This window comes from Oxyura jamaicensis, chromosome 2 (genome assembly GCF_011077185.1).
Source record: "Oxyura jamaicensis isolate SHBP4307 breed ruddy duck chromosome 2, BPBGC_Ojam_1.0, whole genome shotgun sequence".
NCBI classification, from domain to species: Eukaryota; Metazoa; Chordata; class Aves; order Anseriformes; family Anatidae; genus Oxyura; species Oxyura jamaicensis.
In genome coordinates, this window is record NC_048894.1 from 110066797 (window position 1) to 110084222 (window position 17426).

The window sequence follows — 17426 nt, forward strand, 5'->3', positions numbered from 1 at the left end:
CCCCCCCCCCCCCCCCCCCCCCCCCCCCCCCCCCCCCCCGCCCTACAAGAGAAATAAATTCAGCATACAGTGCATACAGACTGGGAAAGGGGTCTCATGTCCTTAGCCAGGTGAAAGGAAGAAGAGGTGATCACTTTCAACCTGCAGGTAAGTTTAAAAGCATACCCAACAAATACAGCTGAAAGGCAGCATATGAGCGTTAGGAAGGCAAAATGCATTGGCTGCTAATTTCGGAATCAGTGTGGCTGCCCGTGGTGTCTGCTGGCTTCAGCAGGAGGTCGGCTGCGAGCACCGATGAAACCAAAGTCATTAATTTTTAACTAGGGAAAGCGCTGGGTGAGGCCTGGCAGGAAGCACGCTGCTGCTGCAGGGCTGGCAGTCCAGCTCTGCTTTCAACGATGGTGTTTTCTCTCCCAGGCAGCTCTCGCCACTTGCCCCAGCTGGTGACAGCATCTCCCGTAGCAGGAAATGTGTTTTATAGGAAATTCTCCTTCCTTCTGACACAGGCTGAAGGTGCAGGCACATCCTTTCTCCTCCCAAGTTCTCCATACATCCTTTCTGCTGCCAAGCTCTTTTGAACTCATTGTTCAAAACACTCCCTATCCCAATTTTGGTGTTTTGTACACAGGATTCTCTAGCTGGCCATGTTTTGTTTTAATACATCCCCATTATAAAGGTAACACCCTGTAAAACATTGGCCCGGCTCCTCTGGTTCACTCTGGTTTTTAAAAAAGCTTTATTTTGGAATTGGAGGAGCAGCTGTTCGAATACACAGGCTGAGTTTCCTTGATAGTATGCTTGGATCCTCACTGAAAATTGTTTGTCATCCCCACCCTGGAGTACAGGGACGCTGATATTAAGCATTCCCTCTCGTGTTCTAGGAAAGGAAATGTTCTTCCACTGGCCCAGAGCATATTCTTTCCCTCTGGCCTGGTGCTGGGTAAAACACTACTCTTCAGACTGAGCTTGGAGTGCGGGTGAAAGTCTCACGTAAAATAAGAGACTGTCAGGGGACAAAGAAGACTAAAATCTTAAAAATTGTCTTCTTTGACATGCTTTATGTGTAGTCAGGTATCACCAGAGCACTGAGGGCAGCTCACTGCCATGTACTTCAGTGGAATGGCAGTGTGGCTGTGCACCATAAGCACTCAGTGAAAGTAAATTATTTTACTGAAACACAAGGAAAAGAGTGAACCGTAGGTCGGAAGGGTTTCGGTCTGATCACCCCCTTACACCCTCACAGTAAACAACTGCTCCATGCATACCGTGCAGAGATGCTAACGCGCCTGTTACAGCGTGCTGAGACTGTGCTGCGTGAAGGAGGCGCGCTGGAAGGGGCGAGGGCAGCACAGCAACAGCAGCTGGAGGCTGCCTAAACAGATGTAGCTCTCAGAGCAGAGCGAAGAGTGTATATGCTTTGTTTTCTTTTACTGAGTGTAGCTTAGGAAGAAGAAAATATTTTTGAATATGTATTTTAAAGCCCTCTGTTTAATTAATGCCGAATATCTAATTTTACCTGCAAATATCTGCAGCTTCTTACTGCTCTATTTATGTAAAACATTGCTTCTAAATGCCAGTAGTTTCGCGTATCTTTAGCTGGACATGCTTAAAAGCTCACTCCCACTTGTAAAATAAATCACTGTGTTGAAGTTATACAGTGTAGCCAGAGAGAAAAGACCATTGCCTTTTGTTATTTAGCCTTTATAATTTGTATTAAATCCTGAAAAGATTTACAAAAAGGTTTATCCCAACAGCTGGCCTTCATCTTGGATGAATTTCTATATATAGTCTTCAGGATCTGGAGTAGGATTTACATATCTCAGTCCTATAGCAGCACAGAACAAAACTGTCATTTTTAATGTATTTTAAGATCCTGGGGCATTTTAACAAAATAACATTGGAGCTAATAGTATCTGTAACATTTTTTCCCCCATTTCAAATTTGTGATTCATATTGGACCATCCTAATGTCCTTTTTATTATTATTATTTATTTAAAATATTACATAATACGTACAGCATCCCAGGTTTCTTGGTCTCCAGTAAGTCCATAGGTCACTGGGAGGTGCCCCTTGCGAGGAACAACTCCTTACCATTTTTTTTCTCCCTGTTTCCACAGAGGATAAGTACAGCGAGCGGAGACGGCAGGCATTATTGCTACCCACACTTTACGTGTGCAGTGGACACAGAAAATATCCGCAGAGTGTTCAACGACTGTCGAGACATCATTCAAAGAATGCACCTTCGCCAGTACGAACTCTTGTGAGGGGGATCACCGTGGAACCTGTGGTTTTAAATTCTTTGCTCCTTACTCTTTCTCTTGATACTACCCCACACAGGGTGGAAGAATATACTATAGAAATGTCAGTCTCTTCACTTTGTTTACTTTAATTATTTAACCTTAAAGCTGATTCGAAGCAAGTTTGGGTTGTTTTTCCTTCATGCTTTTTGGGACTATTTTTGTGCTTTATTTTGACATGCCACTTCTTCGTCATTCCACTAAGCCCTTTGGCTACCTCTGTTCCCTTAGGTTTTGTTTTTTGTTTTTTTTTAAAACTGAGCATGGCCTGCTAAATTTTTTCCAGCAGGTTAACGTCAGTTCAAACTGGTATGTTAGCTGGATGACACTAAAAGTCATACCTATCCCTCTGTGTGGGTTTCCTTTTTAACATGACATTGAAGAGTACTTGATGGGTGAAAAAAAAAGATTAATGCACTTTGTATCAGGTTATTAAATACTGTTGAGGAAGTAGACACACAATGTAGCAGCACCACAATATTTATTACTCTGTCACAGTTTTTAGCATTTCTGAGTTGCAGGTCAACTGATAAAGTGACCTCCTCTTTTAAGCCGTTACTGGCACAGGAAGTAGAGTAGATAATGAGAGGAATAGTGAAGACAAAGCAATTTTTCTGGGGTTTTGGAGCTAAGTGTCTCTGCACACCTCAGGCATTTGAATTACAGCTACTTTTCAGCCTGTTGCATCTAGGCAGAAAATTTACCACCCTCACTTACGTTACTTGTGCTGTCCACAAATGATCCTTTTAGTTCCGATCATTCTTGGACAACAGTCCTCTCCCTATATATATTTTTTTGTTTTACTGCTGGTTTATTATATTGTACAGACTGTAAAATGTAATATTATTTTGTACAACTTTATTGAAGAAAAATACTTGTAGAAGATCTTTGTGCCTTGATTATGGCTGTACCTGTAAAATGAGCTAAGATGTAAGTATGTTTTTGATTGCGCTGTACAGCTTGATGTCAACCTTACCTGCAGCAGTGACTGGAGGTAAGAACTTTATCTGTAGAGTTTAGGGGTTTTTTTCTGGTTTATATAAAAAAAAATGCTCTTTAGTATAAAAATTATAAATTATGCAAATTAACCACTTACCTTTCCAAGTAAGGTATTACAGTCACCGGATGTTGCAGCAAACATGCCTTTCTCTTTTGAAGTCTCAGCTTTAAAACATTGGAATTCATTCGAGTGTCCAAATTGCAACCTGGTGTTGTTTTAATGGGAACCAAGGATTCTTTTTTTTCCTTATATTTAGAAAATATGTTTGGTAATTCTTTGGTCATTCATAGAACTTCACAATTGCACAGACCGATTGTGAATGTGTAAAGCACCATTATATAGAGCTCTTCAATCTTTGTACCAACAGCGGCTTTCATTGTGCAAGTAAATAGCGAGAAAGAAGAAAAAAAAAGGTGTATAAACCCTTGTGTCTGGCCTAAGAGAATTACAAGATGACATTTTTATTTCTCTTTTAATAAAGAGACACATTAGAAAATTGTTTTATTTTAAATATTGTAGAATCAAAACGTGTGAATATTTCTCAAACTTGAATAATTTATGCAAATGACATTCTCAAAACAAGTTGTGGTACAGTACAATATATAAAAAGCAAGAATTGCTGTAGCAATAAGGCATGTCCTTTTTAGTAACTATAACACTGCTTTATATTTTATACATAGGTGTTTTATGTCTGTGACTATATACTTTTCCTGTGTCCAAGATAACCTGTACAAATGTCTAAAATTACAGTTGCAATAACAGAAACCTAGAGAAGTGTTAGACTACATTACTTTATAGAGTGTTTTACCACACTTCGGACCATTCCCACTCTTCATTTTAAATTTAGGGAGAGATTAAGAGCTAACACATTCCCAGCATTGGCATTATAAATCAGCAGGTTTGATTAATGATTTACTATACACATCGTTGCTAGTTAGAGCCCTTAATCAGTCATCTTTTAAAGTCAGACTACAGCCAAATTCTGTACTCGTTTCTATTTGATGATAAATAACCCTCTTTTCGATACTATAATGTGAGCATCTCCTCTTCTCAGAAAGGTGTATATTTTAATACGTGTAAGTTCTATTTAGTCAGCAGATATTTCCCAGGAAGCGAAAGGCTGGGTGGACTAAGCTAGCAAACAAAATCCCCAAATGCAAAGATTCCCTCGCTTCCCATGCCAAAGAAACAGAATGAACAACAAAGGAAAACAACCCCTAACCCAAGAGTTAAGGTTAGAGCTCCCAGCCGCTGCAGGAACGCCAGAAGGAAAACCAGTCCTGGTGTGCAGCAGCCCCTCTGTTTTTTCTGGGGCGGGTGGGGAGAAGCGGTCAGGCTTTGTCGCATCTTCCCTTAGACACGGCACGCAAAGACGCTGAGCTCAGACCTCACATCCTCCGTGCTGCCATCCAGGCGGGGGCCCGCGGCCCAGCTCTGCGGCGCGCTGCGTCGCAGCTGGCGGTCTCCCCCTCCCCAGCAAAGAGCTAGTGCAGTTCAAAATGTGACTCTACAATAAAGCTAACAAAACTTGGCGGCCCTGCAGGAATCTGAAATAATGTGCATTCCTATCCCTAGCTGTCTGTAGACTGAGGGCCAAGGCATAGGATAATGTTACTGCAGCTGTATTTGACCTTCCTTCTTGCAGAAGATCGGCAACTGGAGGGCCCCTCACCACACAGATCTCTGGGATGCAATAGGGCCCTCTTTTTTAAGCTCATCATAGCACATCTTTTTAAAAATAGCAGCTTGAGGTGTCGCCCTATTTTTTTTTTTAAGCAGGTTTCAGGTGTGTATCAGCAAACTGGATCTGCGAGGCTTCTTCCTGTTGTTGTCTGGTAGACGATAACTGCAAACTGTAGTCAGCTAACAGTTTAATATGTCAGGAACTGGAAGATTTCTTGTCCCAAACTACAGTCCCTTACATATGACATCCTAAAAAGGTTACGGAAATCTGCATCTCTCAGTGCCGATGTATCTAGCTTCTGCCTGACCCTAACAAACAGACGTATGACATTAGAAGGGCCATGCAGCAATAAAACAGAGAAACGTTTCCAGTTTGCAGGACTGAGCCTCCACCAGGGTAAGACACTAGTGCAGATAAGTGATGAGGCTATAGGATTTACATAATGTACAGTTAAACTTTTAATATACATATTTGATACAAAAATTATAGCAGGAAAAGGACTCATTTGATTGTAGAATACAGTATTTTTGTACAGCATGAGACGTTCATTTTGGTTAATTATTTATCCTGTAGTAGTCATATCAGCTGTATAGGACTTCTATGGTATGTGTAAATGCAACCTGCCTTCAGACTAGCAATCAAATTAGGTCATTTGCTGGCATGAATATAGTCTGATGTTTGACTGTTCTCAGCTTTGGTATTTCAGTGACTGAATGCAGATGTCTGGCTCTTCATACTGCTTTATGCTTACTGATTAAATGCTGAGCAAAATAAAATGGTGGAGTGAGAAGCTGAAAATGAGCTAGTATCAGGATTACAAGCAGAGCACCTGCTGCGCAGTATATAGTAAAGACTGTGCTCTCATATGGAAGGAAGCATTTTTGGAGGGAGAAGTCAGTTGGTGTTATGCTGCCCTGGAAAAGAAATGAAGACTGTCACTTTGCTGTTACAGTAGGTTCTAAATCAGGAGTAACACCATGGCTGTCAGATCTCCGATTTCTAAATTCTGTGTTGGGTGGCAAGGGTTGGGGCCAGTTTCCTAGTACCAGTGCCTTCTCCAGGGGGCTGAAGAGCCCATACTTGTGGTGCTGGGCACTAACTGGAACAGTCACCAGGCCAACGTTAGCCCAGATGCCAATCTTCCCTCTATTCCATCTAGAGTAACCAGAGAGCTGGGCTCCTCATCGGATCTGCCTTCAAGAGAAGCCTAACTTTAGCTGCTGTTATCCAACCTGGAAGCAGCCTTCCGAGGCTAGAGTTAAGTTTTGTGAATGTGCCCCTTCCTCGCCCCGAACCCTCCTCCTACCCAGTACACGCTGCAAAAAACACGTTGGCTAATCCAAATTGTGTACGTGAACTTCAACAACAAAGAGCTTCACTGGGTTTTGGCTTGACTTCTAATTAAAGTTTACCACAGTCTGAGGCTGATTTAAAACAGTAGTGAAGATGATGCAACTTTAATTAGCCAACCTCTTGTTTTGCAGTGAAGATGCACTGTCTGGTGTGTGCAGAGAGCATTTTGAAGGTTTGAAGGCAGCTACTCTCAGGAATATGGAATAAACAGAAGTACTTTTCAACAAGAAACACAGTTGCATAAAACGAATTTAAAAGTTTCGGGCTATCGGTGTATTAAGCAGCCTAAACTCAACAGCAGCAAAAATACATGAAAGATTCTCCCCCCTACCAGCCCAAGTCACAGACTACGCTAAGCAGATTGTAGGTTTTGCTTCTTACTCCAAGTTTCTAGGAGTTCTGTTTTATTTTTGAACTGGGGAACTAATTGTTTTACCTCTAAGGATATACTGAGCACTGGAACTGCCTGCGAGAGCATAACCAACACACTGTATAAGATGTGAATTGGACATGAGGAGACAGAATATTGGCATGTGACCAACGTTTTCACTGGGTGAAGTGGTTAATGCACGAGCTTGAAAACCATGATCACCACGCGAAACTTTTAAGGTGGATGCGGTCTTGTTTTCGTAGTTGGTAAAGCAACCAAGCAAAATGAGTCTTTCTACTGTTCAGTGCACAATACTGATTATTTTTACAAGTCAATAGTTTACAATGCACCCTCTTTATAAGAAACTGGTAGATGCTTGTACCCATATACTAATTAGATCTTTAACAGCATTGCTTTGTACCACACGGAACATGTGGCTCCCACAGATGTACTTTATAAAGTGGATGCAGTGTACTGAGTGGGTTGGGTGGGTAGGCAATTTTTTTATTATTTTTTTTTGTTTGTTTTTACAGGTAGAATCAGTTCTAAAACATAGCTGACTGCCATGTTGATTTATTTATGAAAGTTATCTGACAAAAAATAAAAAAAAAAAAAGATTAAAACTTACCATGATGAAACTAGGATTGTTTCTATTCCTCCAACTGAACGACGGGACGCTGATTTCAGGAATTTTCCCCGCATGCAGCACTTCACAAGCACTGTGGGTGTGCCCACTGAGAATCAAACGGGGACGAAACCACCATAGCAGCTAGAAAACAAAATGGTAAAGCACAGCAAGTCACGACTGAAAAGAAATGGAGCGTAAGACCCATTTTTTCTTCTGACAGAATGAATATATGGGAATTCTAATAATCGTACAAAGTGTTTTGTATAAACTTTTGTTTTCCGGTAAGATATATGTTGATATTGTAATATCACTCCCATTTAGCCCTTATCACAAATACCAGACTTTTTCTGGCCATACTGATCAGAAAAACAAAGCCAATAGCATGCTGTTGACATTACAAATAGAAAAATCTTGTTTTTAATAAAGCAATGCTGATTTCTTGTCTAAGAGAGAATCTTGTACTGCCAGTCTTGAGCAAAGACATTTATGCAGAAGGAAATAAATACTGCCCATTAGATTTTCTGGAAATACTTTGACTTTACATTTTCTTCAGTTATTAATGCAGCAAGAGCAATACTTTCAATGCGTTGGACTTTCTACTGGGTTTGTCAATAATCTACACATTACATAGGCTGCAAAACATTAAACTAAGAGATAAGAGTAGCACAACACACTTAAGAGCACCGGGACTTACCACCTGCAGAATCAAGGCTACGATCATGATGATCCTCAAGGGAACAGCTTTAACAAGCAGCCTCTCAAAGGCCTTGTTAAAGCAGGAGCAGTTGTGGTCACTTTGTTTCAGCTAACATTTATCCTTTCCAAAATGCTCTCGTCTATAGATACCCATATACCCGTGCCACTCTCCCACCCACCCACCGACACTCGATCTCCTAATGTATAAACCTTTTGTGATGCTTCCTGAGACAGCACATCATACTTTTCTTTAAATGGGACGTTCTTCTCCTCTGGAGGGGCAGAATCTTCTCCACTGCATTCAGCATCACTTTTCCGGTAGAGAGGGTAATGCTAGGAGAAAATCAAAGCAAGGATCAGTTGTTAATGGTCCAACGTTTCTAGAAAGGTAATAAATACACTAAAAACATGCCAACAAGTCGCCTCACCCCATCTCCAACACACCTGTAAAAGGATTGGCTCTGAAGCTGGAAGCTTTTCCACGTCACTGCATCTTTTGTTGGAATGATTCCAGTTCTGTGAATAAAATCAATCCACACATACTGTCTTCACCTATGTATGCCAAAGGGGTGGGGAAGGGAATTACACAATAGCTAGGTTTTGAGGGGTTGGATTTTTGTTGATTTTTTTCATGCTTTGAGAAAAGCAGTAACAGCTCAGAGTATAGTACTTAAATACTGTCCACTGTATGAAATTTTAAGAGCCGCTACGGTGGGTCAATGGGCAATGCTTTAATTTCTGTATGTGCTGTGAATACAGTTACATTCTTTGACAGAGCACTGGAACAGGCTGCCCAGGGAGGCTGTGCAGTCTCCTTCTCTGGAGATGTTCAAGTCCCGTCTGGACGCCTACCTGGGCAACCTGCTCAAGGAAACCTGCTTTGGCAGGGGGGTTGGACCCAGTGATCTCTTGAGGTCCCTTCCAACCCCTACCATTCTGTGATTCTCTGTGATTCTTCCTGAACATGGAAAGCAACAGTACAATCTGTTGTGAATCCACAAGCAAGGCAAAAGAGCAATGGAGCAGCCTGAGAGAGACAGCAGATAGTGTCTGGCAATTTTTCCACTGAGAGATGGTTTCCTGATAGACTGCCAACCCCGTAAATCATGCTGCCTACCTTGTGTCCAGTCTGCCTATGAAAAAGGGAAGAGGAATGAAATGAGAAGCAACTGGATTTGATGAAAAAATACGACGAAAACATTACTAGGCCATCAAGGTAGGACTCCAGTAGAATCAGAAAACTACAATAAGCTAGTTCAAAGGATACAGAACAGAACAATATGCCAAAATATAAATGCATGGATTGTTATGCACCTCACAGAAAGCGCAGGGTTACAGAACTTTTCCTGCCATTCCTTGGAACAGAAGAAATTGCATCCTCTGCTAGTTGGCAGCACTAACAAGGAAGTTAACACCATTAACGCAGAGCAACACAGCGAGCAGTTAGGTAAAAATGATAAGTGAAAATGAGGAAGAGAGATTTGCTAACAAGTTACAACACAAATTGGAAGCAGATTTTTTTCAGAAGAAAGCCGTTGTTGTATCTTGACTATTCCTGCAGTATCAGTATTTCCATTCCAGAGGCCAAGTTGCTGGCTATAATGACATCTTTAATAAATTCTTACCTGCCGGGAGCAATTCAGTCTGTGAGAAAGCGCCACCAGCTTTGCCTCTGAGGTACGGCAGATAGCGCAGCCATCACCCTCCATGGCTACGCTGTTCACTATGACAAAGCTGGAAAACAGCAGGGCGTGGGCAAGGAGAAAGAAGCAGTGAGGGCAGGAAGGCATTTGCTGTTCGTGCACATGTAGGATAAACCTTACTTTATAGAACGCAAGTGATCCAAAATCAAACGCAGCTCAACAAAACAAAAGAATATTGCAGCTTCTGAAGCCACGATGTTATAAACCCTCTTCTGAGTATCCCATACCACAACCATTTCACTACCTGGTAGGCTGCTTTATAAATCAGTTATTCTGTATGCTGTGCTTCATGCTTACACCTTATTTTATTATTATTATTATTATCAATTCTTAAGTGGTATTTGAGTGGAGTGTTGGAAACCAACTAAAGGGAATTCTGAAGGAAAGGAGACCTTCTCTCACCACGCACATTTCAGGCATGAGATACATCACTTTAGATACTTCCTTTTGAACAACTGAAAAGCAACCCAGCACTGCGTTTGCCTGTCTACCCTGAACACAGTTTCATACTTTGTGGTCTCTCACACAGAAAACTGGGTTTATACTTGTAAAGATTTCCCTGTAGGTTTCAAACCAACTTTGACTTTCTACCACAAGATTTGTACCTGTTTAGTCCCTCGGTCAGAAGTGCAGGAAGAGCTGTGTTTCCAGTTCAAGTCAGTATGTTTACCAGACATGAATGAGTTGATTGCCTCCACTTAGGAGATGGTAGCCAACAACTCCCCCCCCCCCACCCCCAAATTTTAATCCTCTTTCATCAAATTAATCTGCTTTTAGACCACAGATTTGTTATCAAGTAGTTGATCCAGTAACATTTCATTAATAACACAGCTCTTTTCAGTTAATGAATATGATACTAGACATGCAATCTGCAACTGGAAGCAAGAATTCTGCTCTGCTGCTTTATGGAAGATACTCCTTAATAACTTTTATTTTAAACAGCTGGAATACATTTCTAGAGGACCCTGTATCTGCATGATAAACAATAGCATTATACTGGGCATTTATGAAGCTCATATATCTTTGGGGGGGAGAGGGTGAAGACAACACTATTTCTGGATCTGTTCAGTATGTTGTAAATTTGTTTAATTAAGGGAACCAGTGTAATCTTCTAGTTTTTTAATCTTACATTCATACGAGTGGTTATAACCTAGTCATGCCAATGCTTTTTCACAAACCCACTATTGTTTTCTCACATTGGGCTCCTGCATAGTATACAAAAGTAGCAAAAGGGCACACACAGACAGCTACAGAAACAGACAACGATGAGAACAAGCCCTGTAACAAGGTCTGTTCAAAGTCAAAACCAGCCTGTGCATCATTGCCCCACCCCGTGGAAAACCTGTGGACAAGCAACTGCTACGCTCCCAAGTTCCTCAAATAAGAGTTAAGTTCTGCAGACTGAAGAAGTTATTAAAATTAATGAAACTCTTAACTTGCAAGCACAGAGGGGGTTTGTTTGTGTTTCTTTACTGAATCCTATTCTCTGCTATGTTTACAGCCATGGGTCATTACCAGCTGCAAGGAAGTAAAATCGCAAACCAGAGAATTTCATTCCAACTCCTCAGTACTTTTCCATTTAGAAGAAAATTGGCCTAGCTTAAAGCAAAAGCTTCTCCTCCGCATCAAACTATGAGTTTATTCAAAGTGCTTCATGTCTAACATATCACAAGCTAGATAAATAATAATAATAATAACAAATCAAGCATATTAATAATATTCTCATATTATTTCATTAGAAATTCACTTCTAGTTCTCATTCTTCATCACTGAACTCTCCTAGGCCACAAATAGCTACTCTAAACATTGAAAAATATATATACATATACTCACTTTATTCCTTTGCGAGTTATTAGCTTTCCTGAAGTAAAGTTGAAAATTTTTTCAAATCGATTTACCTTGTACATGGTCATTCTGTGTCACAGAACGAAAATACAACTGAGGTAAGAAATTGGCATTTTAATAAATAATCTGACACAGTTGCTTTGCAGTTTTTAGACCATTCATGCAGCTTACAACGCCCATTATTTAGATCACGTATTCATTCACAGCAAAATCACAGGGATGCTCTGAAATTCTGTCCTAGTCACATCAGTGCAAGCAGACATCCTACCGAAGCACAGCAGAGCAAATGTACTTTCACTCTTCCACACTGAGGAAACGGGAAAGGGAATATGCTTAGACTAAGCGCTTTGCAGACAATGAAGCCCAAAACAAGGAAAAGCAGCTTCAGGACTTGGCCATGCAGAAAAACTAGCCCTGAACAACTTCACATATGCTTCAAGAAGCACAAAAGTAGCCTGAAACCCGTTCTAAAATGGATTCCTGTGGTGTGTTGTGTGTAGATTCTAGAATCACAGAATCATTAAGGGTAGAAAAGACCTCCAAGTTCATCTGGTCCAGCCACCCCCCTACCACCAATGTCACCCTCTAAACCATGTCCCTAAGCACCACGTCCAACCTTTCCTTGAACACCCCCAGGGACAGTGACGCTTTCCTGAGCAACCCGTTCCAATGCCTGACTGCTCTTCTGAGAAGAAATGTCTTCTAATTTCCAACCTGAACCTCCCCTGGCACAACTCAAGGCCTTTTCCTCTAGTCCTATCACTAGTTACCTGTGAGAAGAGGCCGACCCCCAGCTCCCCACACCTTCCTTTCAGGCAGTTGTAGAGAGCAATAAGGTCTTCCCTGAGCCTCCTCCAGACTAAATAACCCCAGTTCCCTCAGCCACTCCTCACAGGACTTGTGTTCCAGGCCCTTCACCAGCTTCCTTGCCCTTCTCTGGACATGTTCCAAGGCCTCAGTGTCCTTCTTGTAGTGAGAGGCCCAAAGCTGAACATAGCACTCGAGATGCGGCCTCACCAGAGCAGAGTACAGGGGAACGATCACCTCCCTGGTCCTGCTGGCTGCACCATTCCTGATACAAGCCAGGATGCCGTTGGCCTTCTTGCCCGCCTGGGCACACTGCTGGCTCAGGTTCAGGAGAGCATCAATCAGCACCCCCAGATCCTTTTCCTCTGCACAGCTTTCCAGCCACTCTGTCCCAAGCCTGTAGCTCTGCATGGGGTTGTTGTGGCCAAAGTGCAGGACCCAGCACTTGGCCATGTTGAACCTCAGCCCACTGGCCTCTGCCCATCCACCCATCCTGTCCAGGTCCCTCTGCAGGGTCTTCCTACCCTCCAGCAGAGTGACACTTCCCTCCAACTTGGTGTCATCTACAAACCTACTGAGGGTGCACTCAATTCCCTCATCCAAATCACCAATAAGATATTAAAGAGGATGGGCCCCAACACCGACCCCTGGGGAACACCACTGGTGACCGGTCACCAGCTGGATTTCACTCCATTCACCACCACTCTGGGCTCGGCAGTCCAGCCAGTTTGTAACCCAGCAAGGAGTGTACCTGTCCAAGCCATGGACTGCCAGCTTCTCCAGGAGAATACTGTGGGAGACTGTGCCAAAGGCCTTGTTGAAATCTAGGTAGACTACATCAACAGCCTTTCCCTCTCCACCAGGCAGGTCACCCAGTCATAGAATTAGATGAGGTTGATCAGGCAGGACTTGCCTTTCATGAACCCATGCTGGCTGGTCATCTTGCACATGTTGTGTGATAGATAAACAGCTTTTAAGATCTTGCTGTAAACTACAATCCCATCTCATTTGGTTATGATCAAAACCACTCTGTATAAACACATGAATTGTCACTCAGACACAAACACAGTTCCTGTACGCACACTGACATTTCATTCTTGGCACTTGGGTATTCCCTGAAAGGACTTACTCGTAATGAAATCCAATGTCATGATTTCCAGCAATAACCACCAGTTCTGTAGAAGCAGGATACTTAAACATTTTTCGAAATCTCCTGACATCATCTGCCCATGCCTGCATGAAAAAAAAAATGAAGAAATCAGTGCTGTTCCACAATATCAAAAGGAATCAACACAGAAGTACACACTCAGCGAGATGCTAACATGTTCCAAGTTTTATATAAAGGGAAAAGCGTCAAGATACCACCAAAAATGAAGGAGAAACACAACATCTCAACTAATATCTAAAACGCTAGAAACTCTATCAGTAGGACAACTGTAGTAACATGAAACAAAGCCTTGCATACCTAGTCTGCTTCCTTCTGCCATCCATTTCCTTCAAGCAATCCTCATTTTTTGAAATAAGAGAGCTGTTCATGTCATACCTGAGGTAAGCTCCATTTTCCTTCATCAAAGACATCTCCCAGAATAAAAACAATATCTGGCTGCAGTAACCACAATGCAGTTTGGAAAGATCTCTCCATTTGCCATTCCCTAAAGAGAGAATACATACCCAGTCATCGCTGCATAACTTCTAGATCCTCAAGTCTGAATACACAAACATGGCCTGACAGGAATGTGAGGATGGCTCCTACACGCTGAGAATGCTACTATGAAATTCAAATTAGATACTGAGAAATCAGGTTTAAGTGCAGTAGGTGTATCTAACCTGGTGGGTAATTCCACTGCAATTCAATCAAAGCCGAGTCATGCAAGAAATAATACCAGTTTGTTTATTTTTATTCACTACAATTCCATTAAATAACGATTTATTAGAACCGTGAATTATTTAATGTATTTTACTATGCATTTGTTTCTTCAGCAAAAGTTTACAAGGTTCATATAATGTTAGAATCAGCACTTTCAGCATTTTTTAGACCAAAAAAACAACATGACTTTGTGCAGTAGGCATAGGATTGGGTTATCTTTGTTTTTAAGTACAATTTTACTGCCCATTCTTCTACTATAGAAATAAATTTCTACTGGCTTCCTTACCTCTGCAGTTGAAGATGTTAACTGGTGGGGACATAAATTTATCTGGCTCATTTTTAAGGCACTGTAAAAAATAATTACACACTGGAAAAGACTATCCGACCTATCTAAAATGCTCAGGTACCTACATCCACCTGAACACTGAAGACTGCACCACTTAAGTCCCATTCATTAATGCATTTATTATCTAGTCCAGGTACAGACAGGCACTCAGAAGCAGTATGCATATTTCTTAAGACTACCGCAACATTGGTTTTAAACATCTGTCCCATTAGTTACTATTAAAAACTCTAAAAACGGGATAGAGATTCAAAAAATTAAATTACTACCTTCGTAGTTTATCCAGCCAATGTCCTTTGATTTCACCAAGCAGGTGAGTATCAGCTAAAATTACGGCCTTCAGAACTGAAGCTGAAGTCTCTGTGTTACCTGTGTGAGCTCCATCTTTCACTTCTGGCCACCGACATTGAAAAATTACCACATAATAAATTAAAAATTCACAAAACATTAACACGGAGCTGACAAAGCACACAAGTTTCAGCAGGAAATAGATCCTCTTCTTCAAAGGAAGATTCTTCACAGCAGCCAAGCTAGAAGTCAGCATTGCAGGATCAGCGTAAGAGTCTTTCCCAGTGGCTAAGTTCCCCCCTCCAAGGTAAAAACCATATGGTCTTGTCAGAGGACCAAGTGGGGCTTCATATCAGTACAAAATCCCTGTGGAGAAAATACAAAATAAAATATTCATAAAGCCAGCCGGCCCTGTGAAAAGCTACCATGCAAGGCTGACAGTATTGGTTTCTCATGAGCATGAAAGCTTTGGTGTAATAAAAGTATACATGCACATACCTATACACATACACAGAATCATCTAGGCTGGAAAAGAACTTCAGGTATTTTCCTGAAGAGAATATATATACATATATACATATATTTGACTGAAATTGCAAATTTGGTCTTCTCCTTCAGGTACATTTGTTTAACCCACACAGAAGGCCAAGCTGCTTAGTCTAGACAGCATTCTCTCCTACCAGGACCAAGGGAACTAGTTTAAAGCTAGCCAGAATCTCGCTGCATGAAGCTTTTTTTAAACTATACAGTGAAAATACTGAGAATAGGGATCAAAGATAGGTAAAGATACAACTCAACTTGAACAAAAGAAAAAGAGAGAGAGAGAGAGAGAGAGAGAGAGAGAGAGAGAGAGAGAGAGAGGTGGTGGTGTGAGGACAGAAAGGAATTCCTTATCATCCTGGCGCCACTGTAGCCAGCAGGGCTAGGGAAGTGATTGTCCCCCTGTACTCAGCTCTGGTGAGGCCGCACCTCGAGTACTGCGTTCAGTTTTGGGCCCCTCGCTACAAGAAGGACATCAAGGTGCTCAAGCGAGACCAGAGAAGGACAACGAAGCTGGTGAGGGGTCTGGAGAACAAGTCTTACGAGGAGTGGCTGAGGGAGCTGGGGTTGTTCAGCCTGGAGAAGAGGAGGCTCAGGGGCAACTTTATCACACTCTACAGGTACCTCAAAGGAGGCTGTAGCATGGTGGGGGTTGGTCTATCCCTCCCATGTGCCTGGTGACAGGACAAAGGGGAATGGACAAAAGTTGTGCCAGGGGAGGTTTAGGTTGGGTATTATGAAGAACTTCTTTCCCAAAGGGCTGTTAGGCATTGGAATGGGCTGCCCAGGGAAGTGGCTGAGTCACCATCCCTGGAGGTCTTGAAAAAATGTTTAGATGCAGAACTTAGTGATATGGTTTAGTGGAGGACATGTTAGCGTTAGGTCAGAGGTTGGGCTAGGTGATCTTGGAGGTCTCTTCCAACCTAGATGATTCTGTGATTCTGTCATGTAATGCTGCTATGCCCCATCAGTGCAATTGCCACCTTTATACAGTTCCTTCTAACAATCTCCAAGAAACACAAGCAATTTGCTGTCCCAAAACAAGTTGACTGAAGCTTCCTAAGAACACAGGCATAGTACATGATGACTTCACTAACACTGATTCATTTCTAGCAAAGAGAAATGACTGAGGCTCGGACACAGAAACAGTGCTACAGCTGAGGAGCAATGTAGGAAAACAAGCCTTTCCAAGTTGGTAACTACACTGTCATTCATGACTTCTTCCACCCTGGATAGTTTGTGGTCCAAAGAGGGAATTTACCCCTTTTAAAACTATAATTTTATTTTATGCCATTTTAAAAGCTACTCCAAAACAAATGTTTTCACTCCAATAAACCACAGCTGTAACAGGGCTCATGGATTGTTTCACTTGTTCACAGACATTTAAGAGAAACTTTTTTTCTGGGTCAAGGAGGAAACACTCCCACTTTCACAGTTCTGCTTCTGAAGTCCCTCACACAAATACAGTTTCTGTGTCAATGCCTACAAGAAACAAGTATCCCAAATGAGAGGAGGGGAATAGCAGCCTTGCTTTAAGTGAAATTATTCTGATTCCACACCCAACCTCTCCTGGTTTCAATCTGAAGAGCACTGCAGCTCTGGCAGACCCACTTTTTAAAAGGTCAATGGTGTGACAGGGACTCCAGCAGAGCTATCAGGTGTTACTTCACAGGCTCACAAACTTTTAGAGGAAACCACAAAAAGTGTTGTTGCCCTCCCCCTGTTTTTGATTACTACAACAGAGAAATTGTAACGCAGTACTAAGGTCCTGGGTATTAGCAATTATTGGAGGCAGACAGTGATCAGCAGCCAATGTTAATTTGTCTTCACTAAAGTTGATCAGAACTGTGAACACTCAGTATATTTGAATATTCAGACACTAAATACTAGGAACACTGAGATAAAATTAAAGATCCATTAATTTTGTGTGGTTCTGTTTTGAAATCCTGGCCACAGTCACACGCTGAACACAGGAACAAAACTCAGATTATTTTACTGCCCTGTG

General features: G+C 41.8%; 2 protein-coding genes across 5 annotated transcripts in view; one reads left to right on the top strand and one right to left on the bottom strand.

Moving 5' to 3' along the window:
• Nucleotides 1–4062, top strand: part of GNAL (G protein subunit alpha L) — a 120248-nt gene extending 116186 nt beyond the window's left edge. The window contains exon 12 of the mRNA XM_035318318.1: nt 2118–4062. Within this exon, the coding sequence (XP_035174209.1) occupies nt 2118–2264 (147 nt within the window). The 3' untranslated portion in view covers nt 2265–4062. The remainder of the gene's footprint in view (nt 1–2117) is intronic.
• A 1008-nt stretch (nt 4063–5070) lies between these two features.
• MPPE1 (metallophosphoesterase 1) overlaps nt 5071–17426 on the bottom strand; it is a 32033-nt gene continuing 19677 nt past the window's right edge. For 3 of the 4 annotated variants that reach the window (XM_035318315.1, XM_035318313.1, XM_035318316.1), the window contains 9 exons: nt 14863–15247; nt 13927–14035; nt 13513–13616; nt 11565–11645; nt 9654–9762; nt 8473–8544; nt 8239–8361; nt 7333–7473; nt 5071–5895 (listed from right to left, as the gene is read on the bottom strand). In XM_035318315.1, coding sequence (XP_035174206.1) covers nt 5713–5895; nt 7333–7473; nt 8239–8361; nt 8473–8544; nt 9654–9762; nt 11565–11645; nt 13513–13616; nt 13927–14035; nt 14863–15137 — 1197 coding nt within the window. In that variant the 5' untranslated portion in view covers nt 15138–15247 and the 3' untranslated portion in view covers nt 5071–5712. Of the gene's footprint in view, nt 5896–7332; nt 7474–8238; nt 8362–8472; nt 8545–9653; nt 9763–11564; nt 11646–13512; nt 13617–13926; nt 14036–14862; nt 15248–16045; nt 16057–17426 lie in introns of those variants that run through there. The other variant, XM_035318317.1, reaches the window with a different exon arrangement.